Source organism: Astatotilapia calliptera, chromosome 12 (assembly GCF_964374335.1).
Source record: "Astatotilapia calliptera chromosome 12, fAstCal68.1, whole genome shotgun sequence".
In the NCBI taxonomy this organism is placed as follows: domain Eukaryota; kingdom Metazoa; phylum Chordata; class Actinopteri; order Cichliformes; family Cichlidae; genus Astatotilapia; species Astatotilapia calliptera.
Genome location: NC_137433.1, coordinates 27,949,293 through 27,969,510, shown reverse-complemented (window position 1 = coordinate 27,969,510; position 20,218 = coordinate 27,949,293). Strand labels below are relative to the sequence as shown.

Below are 20,218 nucleotides of genomic sequence, written 5' to 3'. Positions count from 1 at the left end.
ACCCTGTCTCCTCATAAACCCTGCAAAAACACCTCTTTAGGTCACTGAGCAATAACCAAAAAAATAATAATTTGTGCAACAAAATTATGTCATATAGCAGTCAGACGCGTACTGATAACATGTAACTGTGGATAATCCAAGGCAATGGATAGTTCAAATCGCCTAAACTAGTATTACAGTAGATATCGTAGCAAACGCTTCACCGTCCTTGGAAATGTATTCAAAATAATCATTATGCGTTTAAATTTAATGGAGACATACATCATTCTTGTTTTTGACATTCTTGAAAATTATTTTTATTTGTTTGCTCATTTTAAATTGGTACAAACCCGTCAATGTGGTGCATTTCGATGTAAGATCAAACATTTAAGAAATGTGTCAAGTAATATCACATACAATAAGTTAAAACATGTCACAAAAAAGACCAGCGGGTACATAGCAAGAATGTTTTATCTACACAAAACATCCTAAAACAGAGTAGGCCTACTGAAAGATCGCCCGTGTGTGTGTGTGATCCCGTCCCATGCAGACGGGACTGAGGTCACCAAACAAAAGCACCTGTTCAGTCTGAGTGGGCACCGTTTTCTCCTTTAATTATTAAATCCACATGCACAGTGCATGCCCGAGACCCAGTTCAGTAGGCTCACTGTCAGTTTGGTGCGTGTGTGTGTGGCAGGCTGCTATCAAAATACCCAATCTTATAAATAACCGTTTGACATAACACAACCTCACCTGAACACAATAACGTGCGTAAAGACACGCTCAATGACAACGTAAATACGACGATTGTTTGGCTCTCGGTAATTAGGGCCTATAGTCTAAAGATCATTACAATAGTATTTATCAACAATAGCTGGTAAGAAAAAAATCCGTTTGAATTAACGAGATAAATGACCCCATTTTTTTTCTTCCGTTTGTCAATAAATGTTGTCCTTTTGTTATTATCATTATTTGGTCTTTATGAGGTGGCATTTACCTCTTTTTTTCTCTCCTCGCATTTAAGGCCTGATTACTTCATTCGTTCTCTCATTTTGATCTAAATAGCTGGATTAAAAACAGGAAAAAAGAAGGAGCCAGGCGGGGCTGGGAGAGGGGTGTTTGATGGAATAGGGTGCGGTGTGGTCAAAAGTCACTAAGTGAAACTCATGGACACTGTGTGCTCCAGCGCTTTGCGCCTCAGAGACGCGATGCTCGTTCCTCTCCACATGTCACTGTCCGGGGAGCTACACAGCTGTGGGGAGCCCGATACGTTCGTAGGGCCGGAGAGGGAGGCCGACATTCCTGGAAAAGGCGTCTGGTAGAGGTGGGACTGCAGACCGGAGCCGTTGGAGGACAGGCCGTTAGAGAGACCCATGGAGTTTGGTGGCGGGCCTGGACCAAGGCTGCACTGTGACAGTGACTGCGCCATGCCTGGCTGGCGACCCAGAGCGGGGGGGAGCTGCAGCTGGGAGACCCCCGGCATCCCCGTAGCCCAGCGAGAGTCGTTGGCGTGGAAGGAGCACAGGCTGTTCTCCATGGCGGCAGCGGCAGAAAACTGTGGCAGGCCCGGTGTTGGGAGCAGGGTACCCGGTGCACGGAAAACATTAGTGGTCTTCTTCCTTTTCTTCCACTTAGCGCGTCTATTCTGGAACCAAACCTGAAATCAGAGACATAAATCGACATTTAGAGGTACTGAGAAACATACGTGATATATTTCTTGGGCACTGTGTGTTTATTTTAACCAGGAAAGATGCCACGTTCTCATCCATATGAAGCCATATTGCAATGGACACAATAATAGCATTCTTCACCATAATAATCTCATTTTGAGGTGGAACTAACTAAATTTAATCGAATTATTATTAGACCTCTTCTCTTGGCCCAGGACTTTTCTAAGGCCAACCACTTTGAATAATTGTTGGCCAACAGTCAGAGAAAATTTTAATAGTGTACTTATAACCCCAAACCTCAAAATAAGCTTTTGGGAGTGCCGAAAGTTTCGAATCTCTAAAGATGAAGCGAAGTATTTCGAAAGAAATTGTAAAAAAAAAAAAAAAAAAAGGTTCCAGTAAATAAAAGTAAGAGAACATTTATATTCTGTAGGAGACAGAAATAGCTGTGGTGTAAAAATGTGTGCGTCAGAGGGTTTGTTACTCAAGTTCTGCAGCAAGGAGTCGAGCAATTTATCTTTCTAACATCTTATTTACAAGCAGATTAACTGAAAATTGCCCTAAATATTGCGCGGGCTTAAATACAAATGGCCCGCATCGCTGTACAGCATCTATGCGAAAATAAAAAATGCCCGTCTGTTGGCTATGCGCGAGAAAACCCACAAACACACCGAGCCATACAGCTGAAAACGCACGCGCGACACCGCTGGGCTTTATAAAGATTTCATCTTCGGGTGTGATTAATGCGCGCACGAGGCCGTGAGTCGATGCCTCCATATTAAAAGTGAAATCTCGCTCTCATTCCGCTCAGCCAGCCGTGAAACGTCGCCCAAACCCATTACACTCGGGGGGAAAGAAAATGCAATTTCTCATTCCATTAAAAAAGTACAATATATTCTTGAGTCCTATTAAGACGTCGCTGATAGAGCATTTTAAAGGAGAGAGGCTGTGTGGAGGCACGCGCTCGGGCCAACACGCCCACTCAAGGCTGCACCTGCACGGCCTGCACTAATGTTTACCAACACCGACTATGAGCCGGCATGCACTGAGCGGTTAGGATCCTGCACTGGTTGGAATAAAGAATGGATTATTACGGTGACTAATGATTATACTGGTTTTATTGCTTTCAGTGGGATAATTTGCATGAATTTCACATCACGGTTTAATAACCCGTTCACTGTTATAAATAAGACTGAAATTGGTTGGTAATGTGTTTTGTTTATTAGAGCCTAGCATGTTCCTTCTCTCTTTAGTTTTCTCAAAACTGTCAAATAATCACGTGCGATTAATAAGAGAGATTTTTTTTTTTTTACAAATGTGTAATCATATTTTGTTACGGAAATTCTCATAAATGTAGTCCGAGAAAAATATCTGGAAGGCTATCTTCTAGTACTTGAAGATTTATTTTATTAGATGGTTAAATAAATGAAAAAAAAAATCAGAGATAATGATCAAAGCCGTAATGCTCCCCGTGTAATTGTTGGAAGTACAAAATTGCAAAATAAAACAAAGAAACGAAAAAAAGAAGAAGAAAAAAGTCTCCATGAGTGGCGATACACGGATTTTTTCTGGAATTTGTAAAAGCCAGATGACCATCGAATTCCTCATCCTCAAATGAGAAATGTTTCAGTACCTTGGACAGAGCCCTTTGTGGACCGGATGCTCTCACAATTAAATATTAGTCAGATATCAGGTTAAAGTTGAATATATTATGGGATACTTGCGTCATGCAACTCAATTTAAGCAGAAACTATTTTCTTAAACAGTTATTACTGGAAAATCTGGACACGGCGAGGCTATGCTATCGTTTTTATGCACAGTGATACTGGGGAGAGATATTTCACACGCGGTACCTGAAAAAGCAAAATGTACTCCTTTACTTGAAGTGTATTGTATAGACTCTCATTTAAGTCTTGGCTTATTGTAACTTAGACTGAGCAAGTGGCGCCATTTCGATGGTTAGCTTTGAAATTCCAAGTAGTTCATCCAAACTTGAAACGTCCACAAAATATTGGGTGAAAATTAACTACAAATTAATTAGGGTAAAATGACAAATGATTAAAAATAAAAATGTCTTTTAATAACACAGAGGCACGTGGTTTCCTCTTGTGACACAACCGATTCTGTTCACTATCTTCCAGGCGGATTGAAATGGTAATTATTATGATGATGATTTTATTTAATTTTTTTGTATTTATGTATTTATTTTGGATATTTACAAATCGTAAAAAAACTGTTTCCAAAGCCCCACCCTGAATTGTTATGCGAGTCTCTGCATTATTGTATTTACCTGAACTCTGGACTCGGTGAGGCCGATCCTTAGCGCCAGTTCCTCCCTCATGAAGATATCAGGGTAGTGGGTTTTGGCGAAGCTTCGCTCCAGCTCATTGAGCTGCGCCGGTGTGAAACGCGTCCTGTGCCGCTTCTGCTTCTGCTGGCTTGTGGTCTGGCCGGAGTTCTGCTGCGGCTGTTGCTGCTGCTTCTCCTGCTCCTTCCCGTTCACCGGCATGCCCGCAGAGTTGGATCCTACAGTGGCGATGTCTTCACCCGGCAGGAGAGTGGTTCCTTCAACAGAGTCTGAACCAGGAGGCATGTCTCCCGGATGCCCCTGGTCTGGAACTCCACCTCCCAGCCGGCATTTGAGAGCTTCTCGGTGTCCGAGTAAGTCTGCAGCATCCTTCATCCCTGAGAGGATGAGTAGGAGAGGGGATTTGAGTAAATATGCCGAGTACCGCAGCGTCTTATAAACAAAGTTATATGAAATGCTTTGAGTCTTTAAAATATAACAGGCAGCACAGGTGGCATTAAAAACACAATATACTAAATTTACGTTGGTATTTTATGGTATAATTTTTCTGTGCTGATAAATTACTTATAAATTGCTTCGACCAACGATAAACCACTTAGTTATTAACACAATTAACCACACAGTCTATTTATCACTTCACAACGTTAGACAAAAAGTTGAAATCTTACACTGGAGTTTAGGGCCGGAGTTTAGTGATGATAACTCACCGAGCCGAGCATCCAGGAGGTCGGCATGAGAGAGCATCGCGTACCGCTCCAGGGCGAAATGCGCTCCAAAAAAAATCCTACAACTTTGGGTCAATTTAAAAAGTATATATGGTCTAAATGAACGAAAATTCGGTTTGTGGTTAAAAAGGAGGTCCCTTGCATTATAATGTCCTTTAGAGCGATGGGGAGGCGCTTATTAGTTGAAAGAACCCGTGAGCTTCCTCAAATAAGAGCCAATCAGAGCAGGAGCTTGGAAATGTCAGCGACGTGACTCCCCCTTCTTTTTTTAACACAGGCGCGCACGTAAGCGCGCACGCGCAGACCCAAACGCGCACGAAATACTACAATTCAATCCTCTGCCATTCCGTCCTCTGATTTATTAGCTTTTCATGCTCAAATTATCCCACGTTAAACATCTTAATGTGTTTGTTTAATCTCATATAGTCCGTGCCCTGACAGGACTTCCGTTAGTACATAGAAACACATGTAAAATACGGGAGGAGAGCGCATGCAGAGGCTTGTTTTACTTCGTTAAAGGAGCTGACACTTATTTGAAAGGGAAACTGTATTGTCACTCTAATTGAACACATCAAAATCTTAATTTTTAAATCCCTTGACTGTATAATTCAGACTGTTCACACAGTAAAGCCAGGATTCGTTTAGCAAATGAAGGGACAGAAATCTACGGTTACAATTTTAACTGTTTATTAAATGCTGTTTATTTATTAAGGGGAGCAAATTGAGTCTCTTTTGTACTTATCAGTTTGAACATTGGTCATAAAAAACACAAAGGCAATAAGAACAAGAAACGTTATCACACCAGACCTCCTTCTAACCCCTCAGAGCCCCTATTCCCTCCCGTCCTTGGCTCACAAACAAAACAAATATAGCTCCCATTCCCTCATGGCAGGTGATTTGTGGAGACAAATCGTGGAAATAAATAAATAAACGAGTACAGATGGATTTAAACACCGTCGGTGATCGGCCGCTTTAACTCCCATCGACTTTTCATCAACACTGGCCCAATTAAAGGTATTTAGGCCTGCTTGGTTCAAACAAAATCAGACGTGGTGGACCCTAAACGATTGTGCCCCTTTAGCAGAAGTCCATAAGTAGGTCTATTATACAATTAACAGGACAGCGCATTGATTTGCGCTCCACTCTTACTTCTCCAGACAGTGCTGGTTAGAGAAGGCTTTTGGCAGATGTCAGGGTGAGCCTGGTGAATAGACCACCGCCTGGGACTAAATAGGTTTCTTTTCAGCCACACAAAGGAGGCGTCCGAGCGAGGACTCCTCTCTCTCTCCCCTCCTGCACCACATGGAGGCAGCTCATCTTTTATGCTCCTCAACAGCAATCTGCCGGGACGCGGGGAAGTAGCCTATATGTGGCACAGCGTGAAAACTTAAGGAAATGGACTGGTGCATGGTGCACTGAGATGAGGAAAGCTGTGACCATCTCCCGAAGGTTCAGGAGAAGCAATCAACAGCAGCAGCAGCAGCAGAGGCTCGATTCGCTTGATTCAGACGTGTAGACCAGGAGAGAGGAGAGGGACTCACTTTATTGGGAGTTGTAGGGCCAACACTGCGTTTGTGAAGGGCCCGAGCCACGAGATGGTCTGTATGCTGTGGAAAGTGTTTGTGAAAGTATATAAATATATACAGTCGTTATTATTATTATTATTGTTGGGCAAACTTTGGGCACTTTTTTGTTACATGAGTTATCCTTTTACCACTAATCAACAACAAAAAATGCAATCAAAATATAATAATAATAATAATAATAATAATAATAATAATAATAATAATAATAATAATAATAATAATAATAATAATAATAATAATTTTTTTTTAAAGTATATTATTTAAAATCCGATATATTTTAATGGAAAACACCATATTTTAATTTCTCTACATGGACATAAAATGAGACGTGTTAAAAATCGATCGTGGCCTATATGTTTTAAGTTACTCATCTGAAGACCTACATGGTATAGTAACGGCCTGGATGACAGATATCCCCTCAGCTGTCCGATCCACAGACTGTAACTTATTGCTGTAATAAGAAGGACCCACTTGAAATGGGTCTATGTCTCACTCAGCACTCAGCCTCCCTAACTGGACCACATCAATCTTCCCCAGTAAAAACACACTCACATAGGCCTACAATCCTCCCGGGTTAATGCGGCGCATCTGAGTGCGGAACGGCTGTTTACACGCGAGGAGACACTTTTAATGGAAGCGCACCAAAAACAAATGCAATTTTGTAGAGCAATTTCAAAGATCAAGAATTCCGTGTCCACCCTCTCCGCGGTTTTTTAGCAATCAAACTGCGTTAAATCCATTGCTCATACGAGCCTTTGCAGAACAGGTTACAATAACACAAAGCAACAAAAGGCAGATGCAGGGATAAGAGCCTTTACACCACAACTGAACTGTAACCTGAGCCAGTAGGTAAACTGGTTGTTTCTTATGTTAAGGCCTATTGCATCGCCTTCCAGGCATCTGCATTCACTCAGTTATAGAAATCTAAAAAGGAAAATCGATTTTCCATCTGCAGAAACGCTTATCTAACAAATCACGCTGTAGTTCTGTGCAGGTGATTTGACAGTCAGAGGAATAAGAAGCAGACCAATAAGTGCGTTGCATCAGAGCCCGAGAGAGGAGAGAGCGAAGAGCCGAAGACAGGCGAACCCATTAGAGGCTTTCCTCTCCGGCCACCCATCCTGGCTGCACCACCCTGTGCATCTCATGCTCCAATTAGGCCCGTTGCCCTCCGCCTGGTGTCCGTTACTGCTTGATGCGGTGCACAGAGCGGTAATCACGGCATCAAATAAAATAATCAGCAAAGAAGAACGATTTCCTTAATGAGAAAGAAGAGGCGTATGTCACGGAGAAGGTGGTGTGGTGTTCTTGAGTGCGTGTGTGTGCGTGTTTGCATGCGTGCGCGCGCATGTGTGTGTGTATTTGAGAGGTTATTAAAATAGCAATGAAAGTCACAATAGGTGTCATTTACATATTGGTGTTCAAAGTCTCAGCAGCTTTCAAAACGTCTCATTATATGTGGTGTTAAAAGGCGACCCCATGCTCAGGTGCTCTCTGTGTGGGATGCTCGGATTTTCATTCATTTGTTATTAAGAGAAACAATGTGAACAACCTCCTGCTGCTGATGATATATGGCTCATGTCATCAATGTGACTCATGGCAGTCAAAGTTACCCATAAATATGAAATGTTTCAACATGGTTGTTAGTTTAGTATGTATAAAGAAAACATGGTTCACGCATACATGCAGCACCTACCCAGCCATGTTTCAGTAGATTTCTACAGCTTGTTGATATATTGTGATGGGCCACAATAATTTCACCATCAAATTGTACAGTTATTGGTCAAAAGTAAGATAAAAAAAAAATCATTCTTCTTAAACTTTATATCCCATCAATTTTTTCTTGACATAGTCAAATTCTGTCTTCAGTACAAAAGTTTCAAACCTCTCTGAATGTGGAAAAGAATATTTATTATTATATAGTATTACTTAGTATTAAATAAAAAAAATATTCTCCACAGACCACTGTTATCATTTGCTATACGCTGCTAAATTTCTCTGAGCTTACCAAAGTAGTCACCAAAATGACTCAAAGGTCATTTAAAGTCCAGGGGGACTGCAGATGTTCTTTTATTTACAGTCTAAGTCAGGTTAATACTAAAAACCCAGATAAATGTGCATTTAACAAATATCATCCACTGAAGCTGAATGTAGCTGCAGATACACCAACATACAAAGCCATGTTTTGGCATTAAATTAAAATGTAATTTTAAAAAGTTTTACACTGAAATGTTTTTATTGAAAATACAGAGGAAAAAATTCTTTAATTATGACCACAAAGGTCTAATCTAGCCCAATGGATTATTTTGTAAAGGATTACGACAATAATTATTTCACTTTTTTCAGTTAAATGAACAGCAATGCCCAATGAAGTCATGCCAGTATTTCCCGTACTCTTACACATACACCTTTCCAGGTATGTTGCAGTAGACTCTTGTGGCTTGTGTGATGTGTGATGCTCGAAGTAAGTTCACTATCAAATTATACATTTTGTCAAAAATGAAACAGTTGGAATTTATTTTCTATCTAAGCAAGTTATTCAGATCATAGACTAAAGCTCTCTAGTTGTTTAGTCCCAAAATCTCTTCATGTGCTTTTGAACGTCTGTTGCTCTGCTGTGGTCTGCGATAACACATGTAAAAAGACATTCTGTCTAAATTACACCATTTTTCATTTTTCTCCATTCAGTTCAATTCAGTTTTATTTCTATAGTACCAACTCACAACAACAGCTGCCTCGAGGCATTTTATATTGTAAAATGTAGGGTCAGCTGTTCATGAACTGTTCTGTAAAAGGGTGGTTTGCTAAATGTTATTGTTTATTTCTCTTTTACATAACCTATAATGTCTATCTATCTATCTATCTATCTATCTATCTATCTATCTATCTATCTATCTATCTATCTATCTATCTATCTATCTATCTATCTATCTATCTATCTATCTATCTATCTATCTATCTATCTATCTATCTATCTATCTATCTATCTATCTATCTATCTATCTATCTTTATCTTGAAGCTTGCGTGTTTTCATTACCTCTTACTATTGTCAACAAAAACCCTACTTCAAGCAAACTTAATTACAATATAAATTATTCAAATAAGTCTTCACAACTGTTTAGCACAGTCTGTTGATCTATTGTGTTTACACTCAGTCACTTAAGCTCCTCCAGTTGTCTGCAGATCTAATCCCTTTTTCCTCCCTGACACCTTGACTTTCCCTCCAGTTCTGCTCCAGCTATTAGAATATGTTCTTTCTTAAGTCTGGTCATTAGTTAGGTCTATTACTGTGGCTCCATCATTAGGAAGCTGTAATGCATCATTGAAGGTAATGAGTGCCTTACATTACAGGTGCCAGGGAGCCTTGGACACAGTTAACGAGACCCCTTTTTACACTGTAGTCTGCAAACAATGCCAGTTTAAATAATTTCAGCCACAAAGGTGTTAGCTTGATGTCACTGTGTTTTAGCAAAGGCTATTCCGAGTCACATTTAGTAATGTGTTATGTATGATTTTATTGATGAAAATATCAATTGTATGCTACTCTAGTAAAATTGAGAAAATAAACATCAAATTCTACTATAAGAATTATATAAAGTGTGAACAATTTGGTAATATTATCCTGACTTAAAAACTATAGGTATATTTAGGTCAACACATATACTTTCCACACACAATTGTGCTCTTAAAACACCAGATAAATGGGAGGACTTGGGTCAGTAGTGTCTCTGAGTAGCTTGAAATTAGAAACATGTGCTGGTAATTATGAAACTGCAGCAAAGCCACATCATGCAATTTAATGCCTCAGCAAATTAAAGAATAAATGGGATCAGTCTCTTTGACCTTGCTCAGTCTGATTTGCCGAACTTGAGCTACCTGATACTTCAAGTGTGTGGCTCACTCACTCTGAGACATATATTGGCACACATACCAAAAAGGTTAGGCAGAGTGTGACAGCAATGCAGCAACCCCTCTAAAAATAAAGCTAGAACGAACACACACACACACACACACACACACACACACACACACACACACACACACACACACACACACACACACACACACACACACACACACACACATTGTTGTATTTTTGTGTTGCTGTCGCCTTGCAGCTTCCTTGTGTTTTCAGTGCGTTACTCACCAGCCAGTTCAGCTCCTCTCACTCTCTCACAAATCCCACGCTTTCCCCATCCATCCATTCTCTTTATCGTCCTCTCCTCGTCTCCTCCCTCTCTCTCCTCCCTCCTCTCCGCCACATTTCTGCCGCTCCTCTTCTAAACACGGCGCACTACCCCTCCCAAGATTAATTGATCATCAATTTAGCTCTAATTTGGACCAAGTCAGCTGGTAAATGGGGCAGTTTTCCCTGATTGTTAGTGAAATGTGTGCAAGTACATTGATAAATTTTGATTATTTATCAATTACAACCAAATGAACTAAATCTATTGAATAAATTCTAGCCTGATTGCCATAATAGAGTTTGAAAATATGGCTATTGATAATGATTCCGGCTAATAGTCTTTTCCGGCCGTGGTTGCTGGCTTGTCGGAATGACAACACAAAACTCATTTTTCACAGAATCAGCTGAGTGAGTGCGAGGCCGATCTTTCATTAATCAGTCACATTACGGAGCTGATACGCCATAATACGCGACGCTTTCCTCAGAAAGACTCTAACACTTTGTCATATTTTATGTCAATTACCAGTCATTTCGTTGTGTTCCATCAAGACATCTTGTAATAGTTAACATATGCTAAGGTAAAGCTCCCCTGTCCCGCCCTCCGGGAGCTTTGCCGGAGGATGCTGTCTCTGCGTTTGGGGGTAGACAGGAGCTGATGATGAAATGGGCCCTGCTCTTAATTTCTTATTTTCCGGAGCTGAGACGCTTATGGGAAGGGTGGGGCACGAGCTTTTTAAATGGACCTGCCACCGTGTTTTCCCAAAGTTAATGGAAAAGCAGCTTGCTGGAAAATAGGAGAGGGAAAAATGGAATTAGGTTCAGAGGTTTTCACACACAATAACAAGAGATAAGTATGAGCTACGGGCCTATTTCCCCACAGACATACAAATTAGAGTTGTCATTTCCTCACAGCCTGACGCCATTAACTAAAAATGCTGTTTTAGTTTTATATTTAGAAATGTATGCTAAACGTGACTGACGCGATTGCGCGGTCTGAAATCGGATTAAAAAATAAACTAAAATGGCAAAATCCCATTAAGCGTGGTCCATGTAGAAACGGCAGCATGAAATGTTGCTGCGCGCTGTTCAGCGAACAGAACTGATTTACATTCGCCCTCTTCAGCCTGACCGCGGAGGGAGAAAAGGAAGGAGCTGAAATAACTGCGATATCAGCCTTCCTTTTTAATGGAGCCCCTCTGCACCAATCATGGCTGCTGGAAGCAACTTAATGATCAGCATTTAGAGTGGGCAGGTAAACCACTGCGCTGTGGAGCCAACACAGGGGCCAACTGCAGGTGAATTAACCCAGTCCAGATCTAATATGCTGGTGTCAGCTCTAGTTAGTGAATGGCTAACTGTAGCCTGTATTGGCAGTGGCATAGCATCCAACATTGTCTCCCTCATATGCCAGCAGGTAGCTATCTATAATCAATGGCCACTTTTAATTGGACAGGCTGTCTGTTAGTGGACACCGCAGGTTGAGAAGTGGTTGAGCAAAACTGTGTTTACCACGTGCTTATTGGAGATTTGGTCGGAGTTCTTCGCTTTAAAATGCATTTCATTGCTTCTGCGGTTGCATGACGATCAGTTATCTTTCACATTTCAAACATTCATAAATTTCCATGAAAGAAAAAAGACTAAAATAGCACTGTTTATATTTGTCGATAATAATGTAACAAGCAGTTCTTTAAAAAAGAAAAAAATTGCACCGTGCTTTTCTTTCAAACGCTTCACATAGTCCGCGTTTCTCTGCATAGCGTCGCTGCTCACAGCAAAATATAATCCCTGACAAACTAAGGCCAGTTAAATTACATTAACTCGGAAACAACCCATGTTTTTCTTAGAAAATGAGGAAACTACCATTATGCAAATGAAATTCAAGCCTAATTGAACGGAGTGGGTCTGTTATACCCAAACACGACTTATTCCACTCTTCTAAAAATATAGGTAGATTGGTATTTAAGACGTGGACGCAATAAGGTTAGACAGAACTATATCCGATAATGTAACCAGTAAATGAAATCAGCCACTATTAGCCTCATTTCTACCGAGCCAAAGAGGTCAGAGACGAGGAAAAATGGGAATTAATTTCCTCTAAGCCGAAGCGACCTACTGACGGTGTGCTGAAAGGCTTTTCGCTCTGTGTCCACACACTGTTCATTTCTGCAGCGAACTCCGCAGAGGTAGGCTACACTGCCTTGACTAATAGGCCTAAGTGACTTTTCCTTAATTTTGCTTCTGGATCTGAGCCTCTGAATTAAGCGAGTCTGGGCATGATAAGAAAAGTCTCTCAGATCTGTGATTGCATAAGTTTAAATTTGGTCAACAAGTTGCATACAGTCGCAGAGGTACTATTTGATGAATGCTGTCTTAACTGCGATTCCACGCCTTTATCCTCCCCCTTTCCCCCTATACTGTTCTCTTTGTTAATCCTGGTAATATTATTATTTATTTATTCTTAGGCAGCGGAGTGCCAGCGCTGTTAGGAGGCTGGAATCAGGAGACGGGGGGCCACCGGTGACTAGCTGCTTTTGGCGCAGCCTCTAATTGATATTGAGCGAGCTGCTGGTGAGGAGTGCGCAGGGCCACTGCTGGCTAATCTATGCTTTAATCAGCGTGTGTAATGAGAGTGGCGGCACGCTCGGAGAGAAAAGAGACTTACAAGCGACGTCTGTCAGAGTCTGGGGAAAAATATTGGGTCTAATTGTCGTGATTAAAGAAAGCTAGAAGAAGGAAATGGCTTTTTTAAGGAGGAGAATGTATGACGGTCTTTTCCTTCAAATCAGAAACACCTGAACGAAGCAATGAGGCGCTGTCCAAAGTGCTGAACTTGTATAACTAAACCTCACGAGGTCATCAGGGCACTTGATGACCTCGGGCCACGCGAGATTATAACAACAATAATAATCCTTGGTATTTTACTCTTAATCCCGCAGTTATTTGTGTGACATCTCGCGCGAGACTCTGATCACAATTCTGGTGAGGTAAGCTAATTAGCGCTTGAGATTCCTGCTGCTGTTGTAACAGAACAATCCGTGCCTGAGAGAGAGAGAGAGCGCGCGCGCAGAGGAGAGGCAGGAGGAAGGCAGGCCACAGACTGAATAGCAAGCGGAACATTAGCAGAGGTGTGTGTAGGAACACTGTCAGGCAATTAACAGGGCATTAGAGATGATGCGCACACATGCACACTCTCACACTCACGTGTAGCTAAACGTGCACATGCTCTTCACATGACATAGCCCGTCCTTTCCCAAAACCACATAATCAAAGCTTCGGTTGTCGCGCGAACACTTGCATGAGTGTTTAAAAAAACAGGAACCCGCGTGCAATGTAAAATAAATCCCACTTGTGTGAAACCTGCTTTCTTGATCTTGACATTGTGTTAAATGGTGTTTGTAACGGTTTCGACACGTCGTGGAATTTTTTTTCAAAACTTTTTTTTTTTTTTTTTTTTTTAGATTACGTTTGGAAAAATGAATGTAACCAAACACTAGAATTGTGCTTTAAACATTGGCCTGGAATTTGGTTTTGTGTTAAGACTGCTTTTAGTGGTCTGTTTGGTTTCATTGCATGCCGTGGTATGTGCATCTTATTTTTCTGGTCAAGATTTGTCTATCAAAAGTAAAGGGCGTTTAGAAAAAAAAAAAATCCGTGCGTGGCAGTCGTGCGCCATTTTACACACTGAACCTCAGCAAAGCTGTCTGACAGCCTGCCTGCGGCTGAGATTAGCCTCATCTATCTGATGTCAGTGACGGTCGTGTCCAGAAAATCACAGCATAAACGGGCCTGACTGAGGTGTGAATGTTTGTGTGTGTGTGTGTGTGTGTGTGTGTGTGTGTGTGTGTGTGTGTGTGTGTGTGTGAAAGTGGGAGAGAGAGAAAGAGAGAGGAAGAGAGAAAGAAAGAGGAGAGGTCAACTGATTACTCATACAAACAGACTGAAATAGACTGCGGTGTTGTGGGAATGCGCAGGGAGGGGAGGGATGAATTGGGTTTCCATGTGACAGAAACGCCTCACCTCAGTCTTCCCCGGCAGGGTCCACTTCCTGTCTCTGGTGCTAACACTTTGTCCTTTCATCAATCACACCAGCATGACCTTAGAGTGTATGAACAATACACACACACACACACACACACACACACACACACACACACACACACACACACACACACACACACACACACACACACACACACACACACACACACACAAATATTCTTCTATTCTTTTTTGTATAGACATGTGCAAATAGATCCTGTATTTCAAACAGGCAATTTTTATTATGAGGAGGGATTTCCCGTAAGAAAATGAGATATCCACCACTCCACAAAAGTGACAACTTCCCTAACAAAATGATTGATGGCACAAACTGGAAAAATATCATGGCACTTTTAAAGGTTAGTAGGCAATAGAATCACTGACTGACAAAATGATTACATTTTTAAAACGTGGCTTCTCTAATTTTAGGATTTATGACTGACGACGCTTTCTGTTAAAAGTTTTTTTAAAAAAACATATAGGTCATTTTAATGAAAATATGTTTATCTCATTTAAAATTAATTGCACAGTGGGAGGGTCTGGGGTTACAAAGTAAAATCACATATTTAAATTTAATAGAATAAATATTTCTCCGGCAGTTTTTTCATAATTAAGCCAATATTTACATGATTTACATATTTATTCTGACGTCTCTATAAATTATTTTTAGACCTGTCCTGGTTGTACTCTGCGTTTCTCCCTAAGTCAGCTGGGATAGGCTCCAGCCTCCCCCTCGTGACCCTAAGATTGATAAGGTGTTAAGAAAATGGATGGATAAATAATTTAAAAAACAAACACTGGAGCCTTTGCTCGCTGTATCTGTGCTCCCCATTTATACAATGTCCGGCGGGGCGGAGAAATGGAGATATCAGAAGCGGTCGTATTTATGAGGCTTTCTGACAAATAGGCGCAGTTACGCTCCGCAGGCGCACTGCCTGTTTACATAGACCGGCTCCATTTCAGTTCCAGGCGTTTATGGACCGTGTATGTGTGTCGACGTGGATGAGTGTGCAGCCCGTTTGTGTGCATCGCGCACAGTTACAGGGGGTCACCTGCGAGGACTTGATAGACCCCAGGTAGCCAGAAGACAAACCAGAGGCTCCCGGATGCAGAAACTCCAGTAAAAATTGCTGAAGTTTTGAAGGTGACTGCGTGATCTACCCTCACGCGTCTGGAAATGACAACGTCCTACATGCACCCTGCCTCTCCTTAGTGCTCATGCGCTCTAACTGTCTCTTATTACTCATAGTGGAACGACCTGGAGTTATTTCCTATACAAATAAAGTGCATTTGAAAGAGATTAGAGAAATATGTATGAATTTCAGTTTAATTTATTTGATCATTCCACATTACCAAGCTGCGTAGTGCTCAAATGTGATAACAAGTTTTCAGTTCCTTTCATTATGTAAGAGAAATTAGACCTCAATAGGATTTCACAGGGGCGCGGTGTTTCCTCGGGTGAAATGTAATTTGTGGGGAGAATTTGTTGTATCTGTCACAAATATTCCCAATTAGCCGCGTAATTATTTGAGGGTTTCTGCAATTACGGCTTAAACCGGTAAATTTGAAGCTGTGGCTGCCCCTAATTGGTCTAGATTTGATATTTTGCATATTTGCATAATGAGGAAATTGGGAGGAAATTGTGTTCATCCATTTGTGAAAAATTCTATGAATTTTATGAATCTGAAAGCCATCCCCTTGCGGTCGGTGACTTTGCCTCAGCTCCCAGAGGAAGCTGGGTGGGGGTGCGCAGGGCACGGTCACGTCTCCTTGTGCGCTCCAGAAGCACTCGGTGTTTGAGGTGGTTACATGAGCTTTACGGTTCCCTGTAGGGGAAATGTTGAAGCAATCCTTGTTTAGTAAAAAAAATAAAATAAAACTAGTATTTAAATATTAAAAAAATGTTTTTGTTTGATATCTAATCCAACATAAATACGCAGTAGTAAAGCAATAGGCTGCATAAGATTATGTATTTGTGGTCTGTGGAGGAATTTGCTTTATGCCTCTGCACTGATTTATTAAGCATTAGATGGGCCACAGTTATCTTTTCCAGTTTCAATCAGTTAACAAACAATATGGCTTCAAGGGTTTTATTAAGAAGCCTTTGATTTTGTCATTAGGTTTATATTAGATAATTCATCCAGATTGGTCTGCGAGACTTAATTATGCATTATCACAGTGTGCTGATTGATATTGAGAAAGCTAAGTGTTCTATGTAATTGGTAATAAAGAAGGTAATTTTAGAAATTTGTCCAATCAGTAATGATTATGAGGCTGTGAGCAGGTAATGATGTTAACCCTAGTTGCCTCTTACACAGTCCACCTCGAGCATATCAAATATTAAATATAATAATCACTACAATAAGAGGAAATACCCTTTTCACACACATTAACATAATTATAAACATTGCTTTTATCAGTGACTGAAAATGTAAATACAAAAAAATAGAGGTTAGTAAGTGGGACTCTCCAACACTGTGGTGTACTTTAGATTGAATATTACATGAAGGATCCACCTGGCTGGTAATAGTGCTGGTGGAGTGTGTGTCCTCGTGTAAGGGCTTTAGCCCACTGAGAGCCGTATATCAGAAAGCAGTAAAGAGGGACGCTAAGAGCACTGATGAATGTCTGAGAGATAGATGTGTTAAGTGACCTTGGTACATTACGTTCTCCTTCAAAGCTGCAGCAAAGAAGATTGTCCCTTATCTTGCGATGTAAAGTATGCTTTTGTGCATATCAGCATGCTTGTGTTTATGAGCAGCGTCCATTCTCACAGTCCAGACTTTGTTACAAGAATAATGGCAGGTTAATGCATGCAGGTACTGTTGTTCCCAGCCACTCCCCCCCCCCCCCCCCCCCCCCCCTTTTCCTTCTGCGCACATGTTTGCAAATGATTGTAGACGTGAATTGTTTGTTGTTTTTGATGAAGGGCTGGGACTATAGATTGTATTTATTTTCCATTAACCTTCAGATACGTTTTGTAATTAATTGTTTGGTCCATGAAATGTAAAAGAAAAGAAGAAGAAGAAGAAGAAAGCAAGCTCATTAACATTTCTCAGTGAAGTGCTGTCTTTTAATGTTTGAACTATGATGCTTTGGGATAAATGGCTTAAAAAAGATAGTTGTGGATACAATTTGTTGCTGAACTTCACATTTCCACGAGTATTATTTTGTTTTTTAATCTTCCCCAAAGGGCAAACAACGGTTGTTGTTTTTTAGCTCGTAAAGAGTTTACACATTGAGGTTGTTGGCTAACATCCACTTATTCAAAGAAAGAAACATTTTGATTGAGTTTGAAGAGCAAAGACGAACGCAAGCCAAAAACAATGTGAGGGATAGCACACAAAATATCCTTCTTTAATATTCACAGGCAGCTCATAAAATAGGCTGCATAATAATTTCACCATTTCATGGGATATTAGACCATAATGACCACAGTCCACCCCTCTACACCCCACAGTACTACAGGCTATGCACACATACAGATATACACCTCAACCCCTGGGCAGACCAGTGTCGTTGCTAATTTATAGGTGAAAATGAAAGGCAAGCTTAATGTAATGGCTTCTCGGCGCCATGATATTATTCGCCCCATCACTCCATGGGTGCAGAAAGAGGAAGGTTTTGAAACAAGAAAGAATGTGGATAATAGGAGGGAGACAGTCAAGTGAGGGAAAGAGAGGGAGATAGAGACTAAACACATCAACTCAGGGATTGGAGGGCTCACAGCACACATTCTGTTTTGTTTTTTTCTTCTTTTTTTCTCAGGGAAAAAACAACAGCAGCCATGAATGTGTTCCCAATGAATCTACAACTACAAGCCTGAACAAATAGAATCACACACACACAAACAGCAGCAACAACAGCAGCAGCAGCTGAAACTGGCGTATTCTACTCTTTGAGTTAATGGGAATAAAATACCTCAGTGGATGAGTGCAGATGTGTTTGATACAAATAGTCATTTTCCTATTTGCTGCCTCATTGGGCATGATGAATGATGGAAGTCAGGGAGGCGGTGTGATAAATGGCAGCACCTTGGCTCTACTGCATGGCCTATTGATTCTCCTTCTTTATTACCCCTCCAACCCAGCTGGCTGCTCTGCCCCATACGAGCACACTCGCACACGCACACACATATATGAGCATGCACAAACACACACACACACACACACACACACACACACACACACACACACACACACACCACACACACCCATGCATGCAGTGCTCCCAGAGAAACAAATAAACACGTGCATGCAGCCATGTGCTCAGTGACTACACACACACACACAACACGTGCAACACATGCACATTTGGAGATCCACAGAGCAAAGGAAGGTAATGAGAGGCAGCAAGAAAAAGATGCAAAGTAAAACAAATTTGGAGGCATAGCAGAGTTTTATTCGTTTTAACAAAGTTGTGATATGTTTAGATTAAAAAAACAGGAAGTCAAAAGATATAGATGACTCAATTAAAGTGTTTTGTGAAGGTGATTCAATTGTCCTGAAAATGTTTGCTTCATTTATAAATCCTAAGCTGTCAGTGACTGTGCAGTTTGATGAGGGATTGGCCTGTGAGTACAACGCCATCAGTCACACAGACAAAGCGGGCAGGATAAATCAGTGATATGACCATCTACTGAGCTCTTCATCATGAGGTAATGAGGGTAATATCCTCCTCTGCACAATAACAACCAAGCAGATTACAAACAGAAAATCAGACAATGTAATTGTGTGTGCTGAACTTTCGCACACACTGGAAACACTCACCATGTCAATAAGGCAGAAGTGTTTGAGGAACAGTGACAGCTGTATTCTGTGGGAAATATGTGCAGAGGTGAGAAACTGCTTCTTGCTGGGTGGTGGAAAGAAACAAGGGTCAGAGGAAATGGGCTTAGAAGTGGCTGAAGAGAAATAAGTCCCATTAAAGATTAAGTAAGGAAATGTCTCTAATCATCAACATTTAAACAAAGAAAGCATCGGTCTATTCCTGTCTTCATCTCTCGGATTGGGTAGAACAGAGAGATCAAACCCTGCTGACCTCTCAGACTTCAATTTACCTGCTGCATCTCCTTGACCTTGAAGCGCAGAGATAATTCAGAGTCTTGGGCAGGTGATGAATGGTTTGTGTGCATGTGTGCATGTGCCTGTGTCTGAGTGTGTGCTCACACCGTATTCACAAATATGATACCTAAACAAATGGAGAGGCAGTGAGCTAAACAAGCAGTAAAGCACGAATGGACCCTGAATACACTACTGCTGCATGAACCTTTGTTTTTGTTTTTCTGTGCAAGTGTGGTCTGCAAAATAGTGGAAATTTTAAATATAAGCTTTCATTTACATTTGATTTATTTTCCAATGTTTGCATTGACTGCCTTCAGAAACCACTGAAAGATATCCCCTAACATGAATTTTAAACTCGACTTTATTAACTCTAAATTAATCTCTCCCTGGGTGTGATTTATAGATGAGTTTTTATAGATTGAATTTAAAACTTTGGCTGGTGTTTGTCATTATTTGATAGTTACGTTTGGAATATTGTTGGTAATAAATGATTAATAAATGTGCTGTAGTAACACATCAGTTATTAACAGTGATGGATGAATTATTAAGATGCTTCACCTAAGTAGAAGTGGCAATATTGCAGTATAAAAAAGACTACTAATAATTCTATTATTAAAAAAAGTTTTTAAAAAATCAAAATGCTCTTAAAGCATCATCATTTG

At 40.8% G+C, this 20,218-nt stretch overlaps 1 protein-coding gene across 3 annotated transcripts; it reads right to left on the bottom strand.

Moving 5' to 3' along the window:
* Positions 1 to 268: 268 nt before the first annotated feature.
* LOC113033730 (homeobox protein orthopedia B-like) lies at positions 269 to 10,515 on the bottom strand. Of its 3 annotated transcripts, none has more exons than XM_080309341.1 (3): positions 10,417 to 10,515; positions 3,940 to 4,334; positions 269 to 1,636 (listed from the first exon to the last, which is right to left on the bottom strand). In XM_080309341.1, exons 1-3 carry the CDS (start codon positions 10,472 to 10,474, stop codon positions 1,133 to 1,135), a joined length of 957 nt encoding a protein of 318 aa, XP_080165467.1. In that variant the 5' UTR covers positions 10,475 to 10,515; the 3' UTR covers positions 269 to 1,132. The 3 variants fall into 3 exon arrangements, with proteins under 3 accessions (XP_080165467.1, XP_026043579.1, XP_026043580.1); XM_026187794.2 differs by lacking the exon at positions 10,417 to 10,515 and adding an exon at positions 4,626 to 4,832; XM_026187795.2 differs by lacking the exon at positions 10,417 to 10,515 and adding an exon at positions 4,665 to 4,832.
* Between the last annotated feature and the right edge of the window lie 9,703 nt (positions 10,516 to 20,218).

Bases quoted from the DNA above. Each gene is read 5' to 3' on its own strand.
- LOC113033730 (XM_026187794.2), bottom strand. From the start codon at position 4,701: ATGCTCTCTCATGCCGACCTCCTGGATGCTCGGCTCGGTGAGTTATCA. The intron at 4,335-4,625 runs GTAAGATTTCAA...TCATCCTCTCAG, and splicing joins CTCCGGCCCTAAACTCCAGT to GGATGAAGGATGCTGCAGAC. The intron at 1,637-3,939 runs GTAAATACAATA...CTCTGATTTCAG, and splicing joins TCACCGAGTCCAGAGTTCAG to GTTTGGTTCCAGAATAGACG.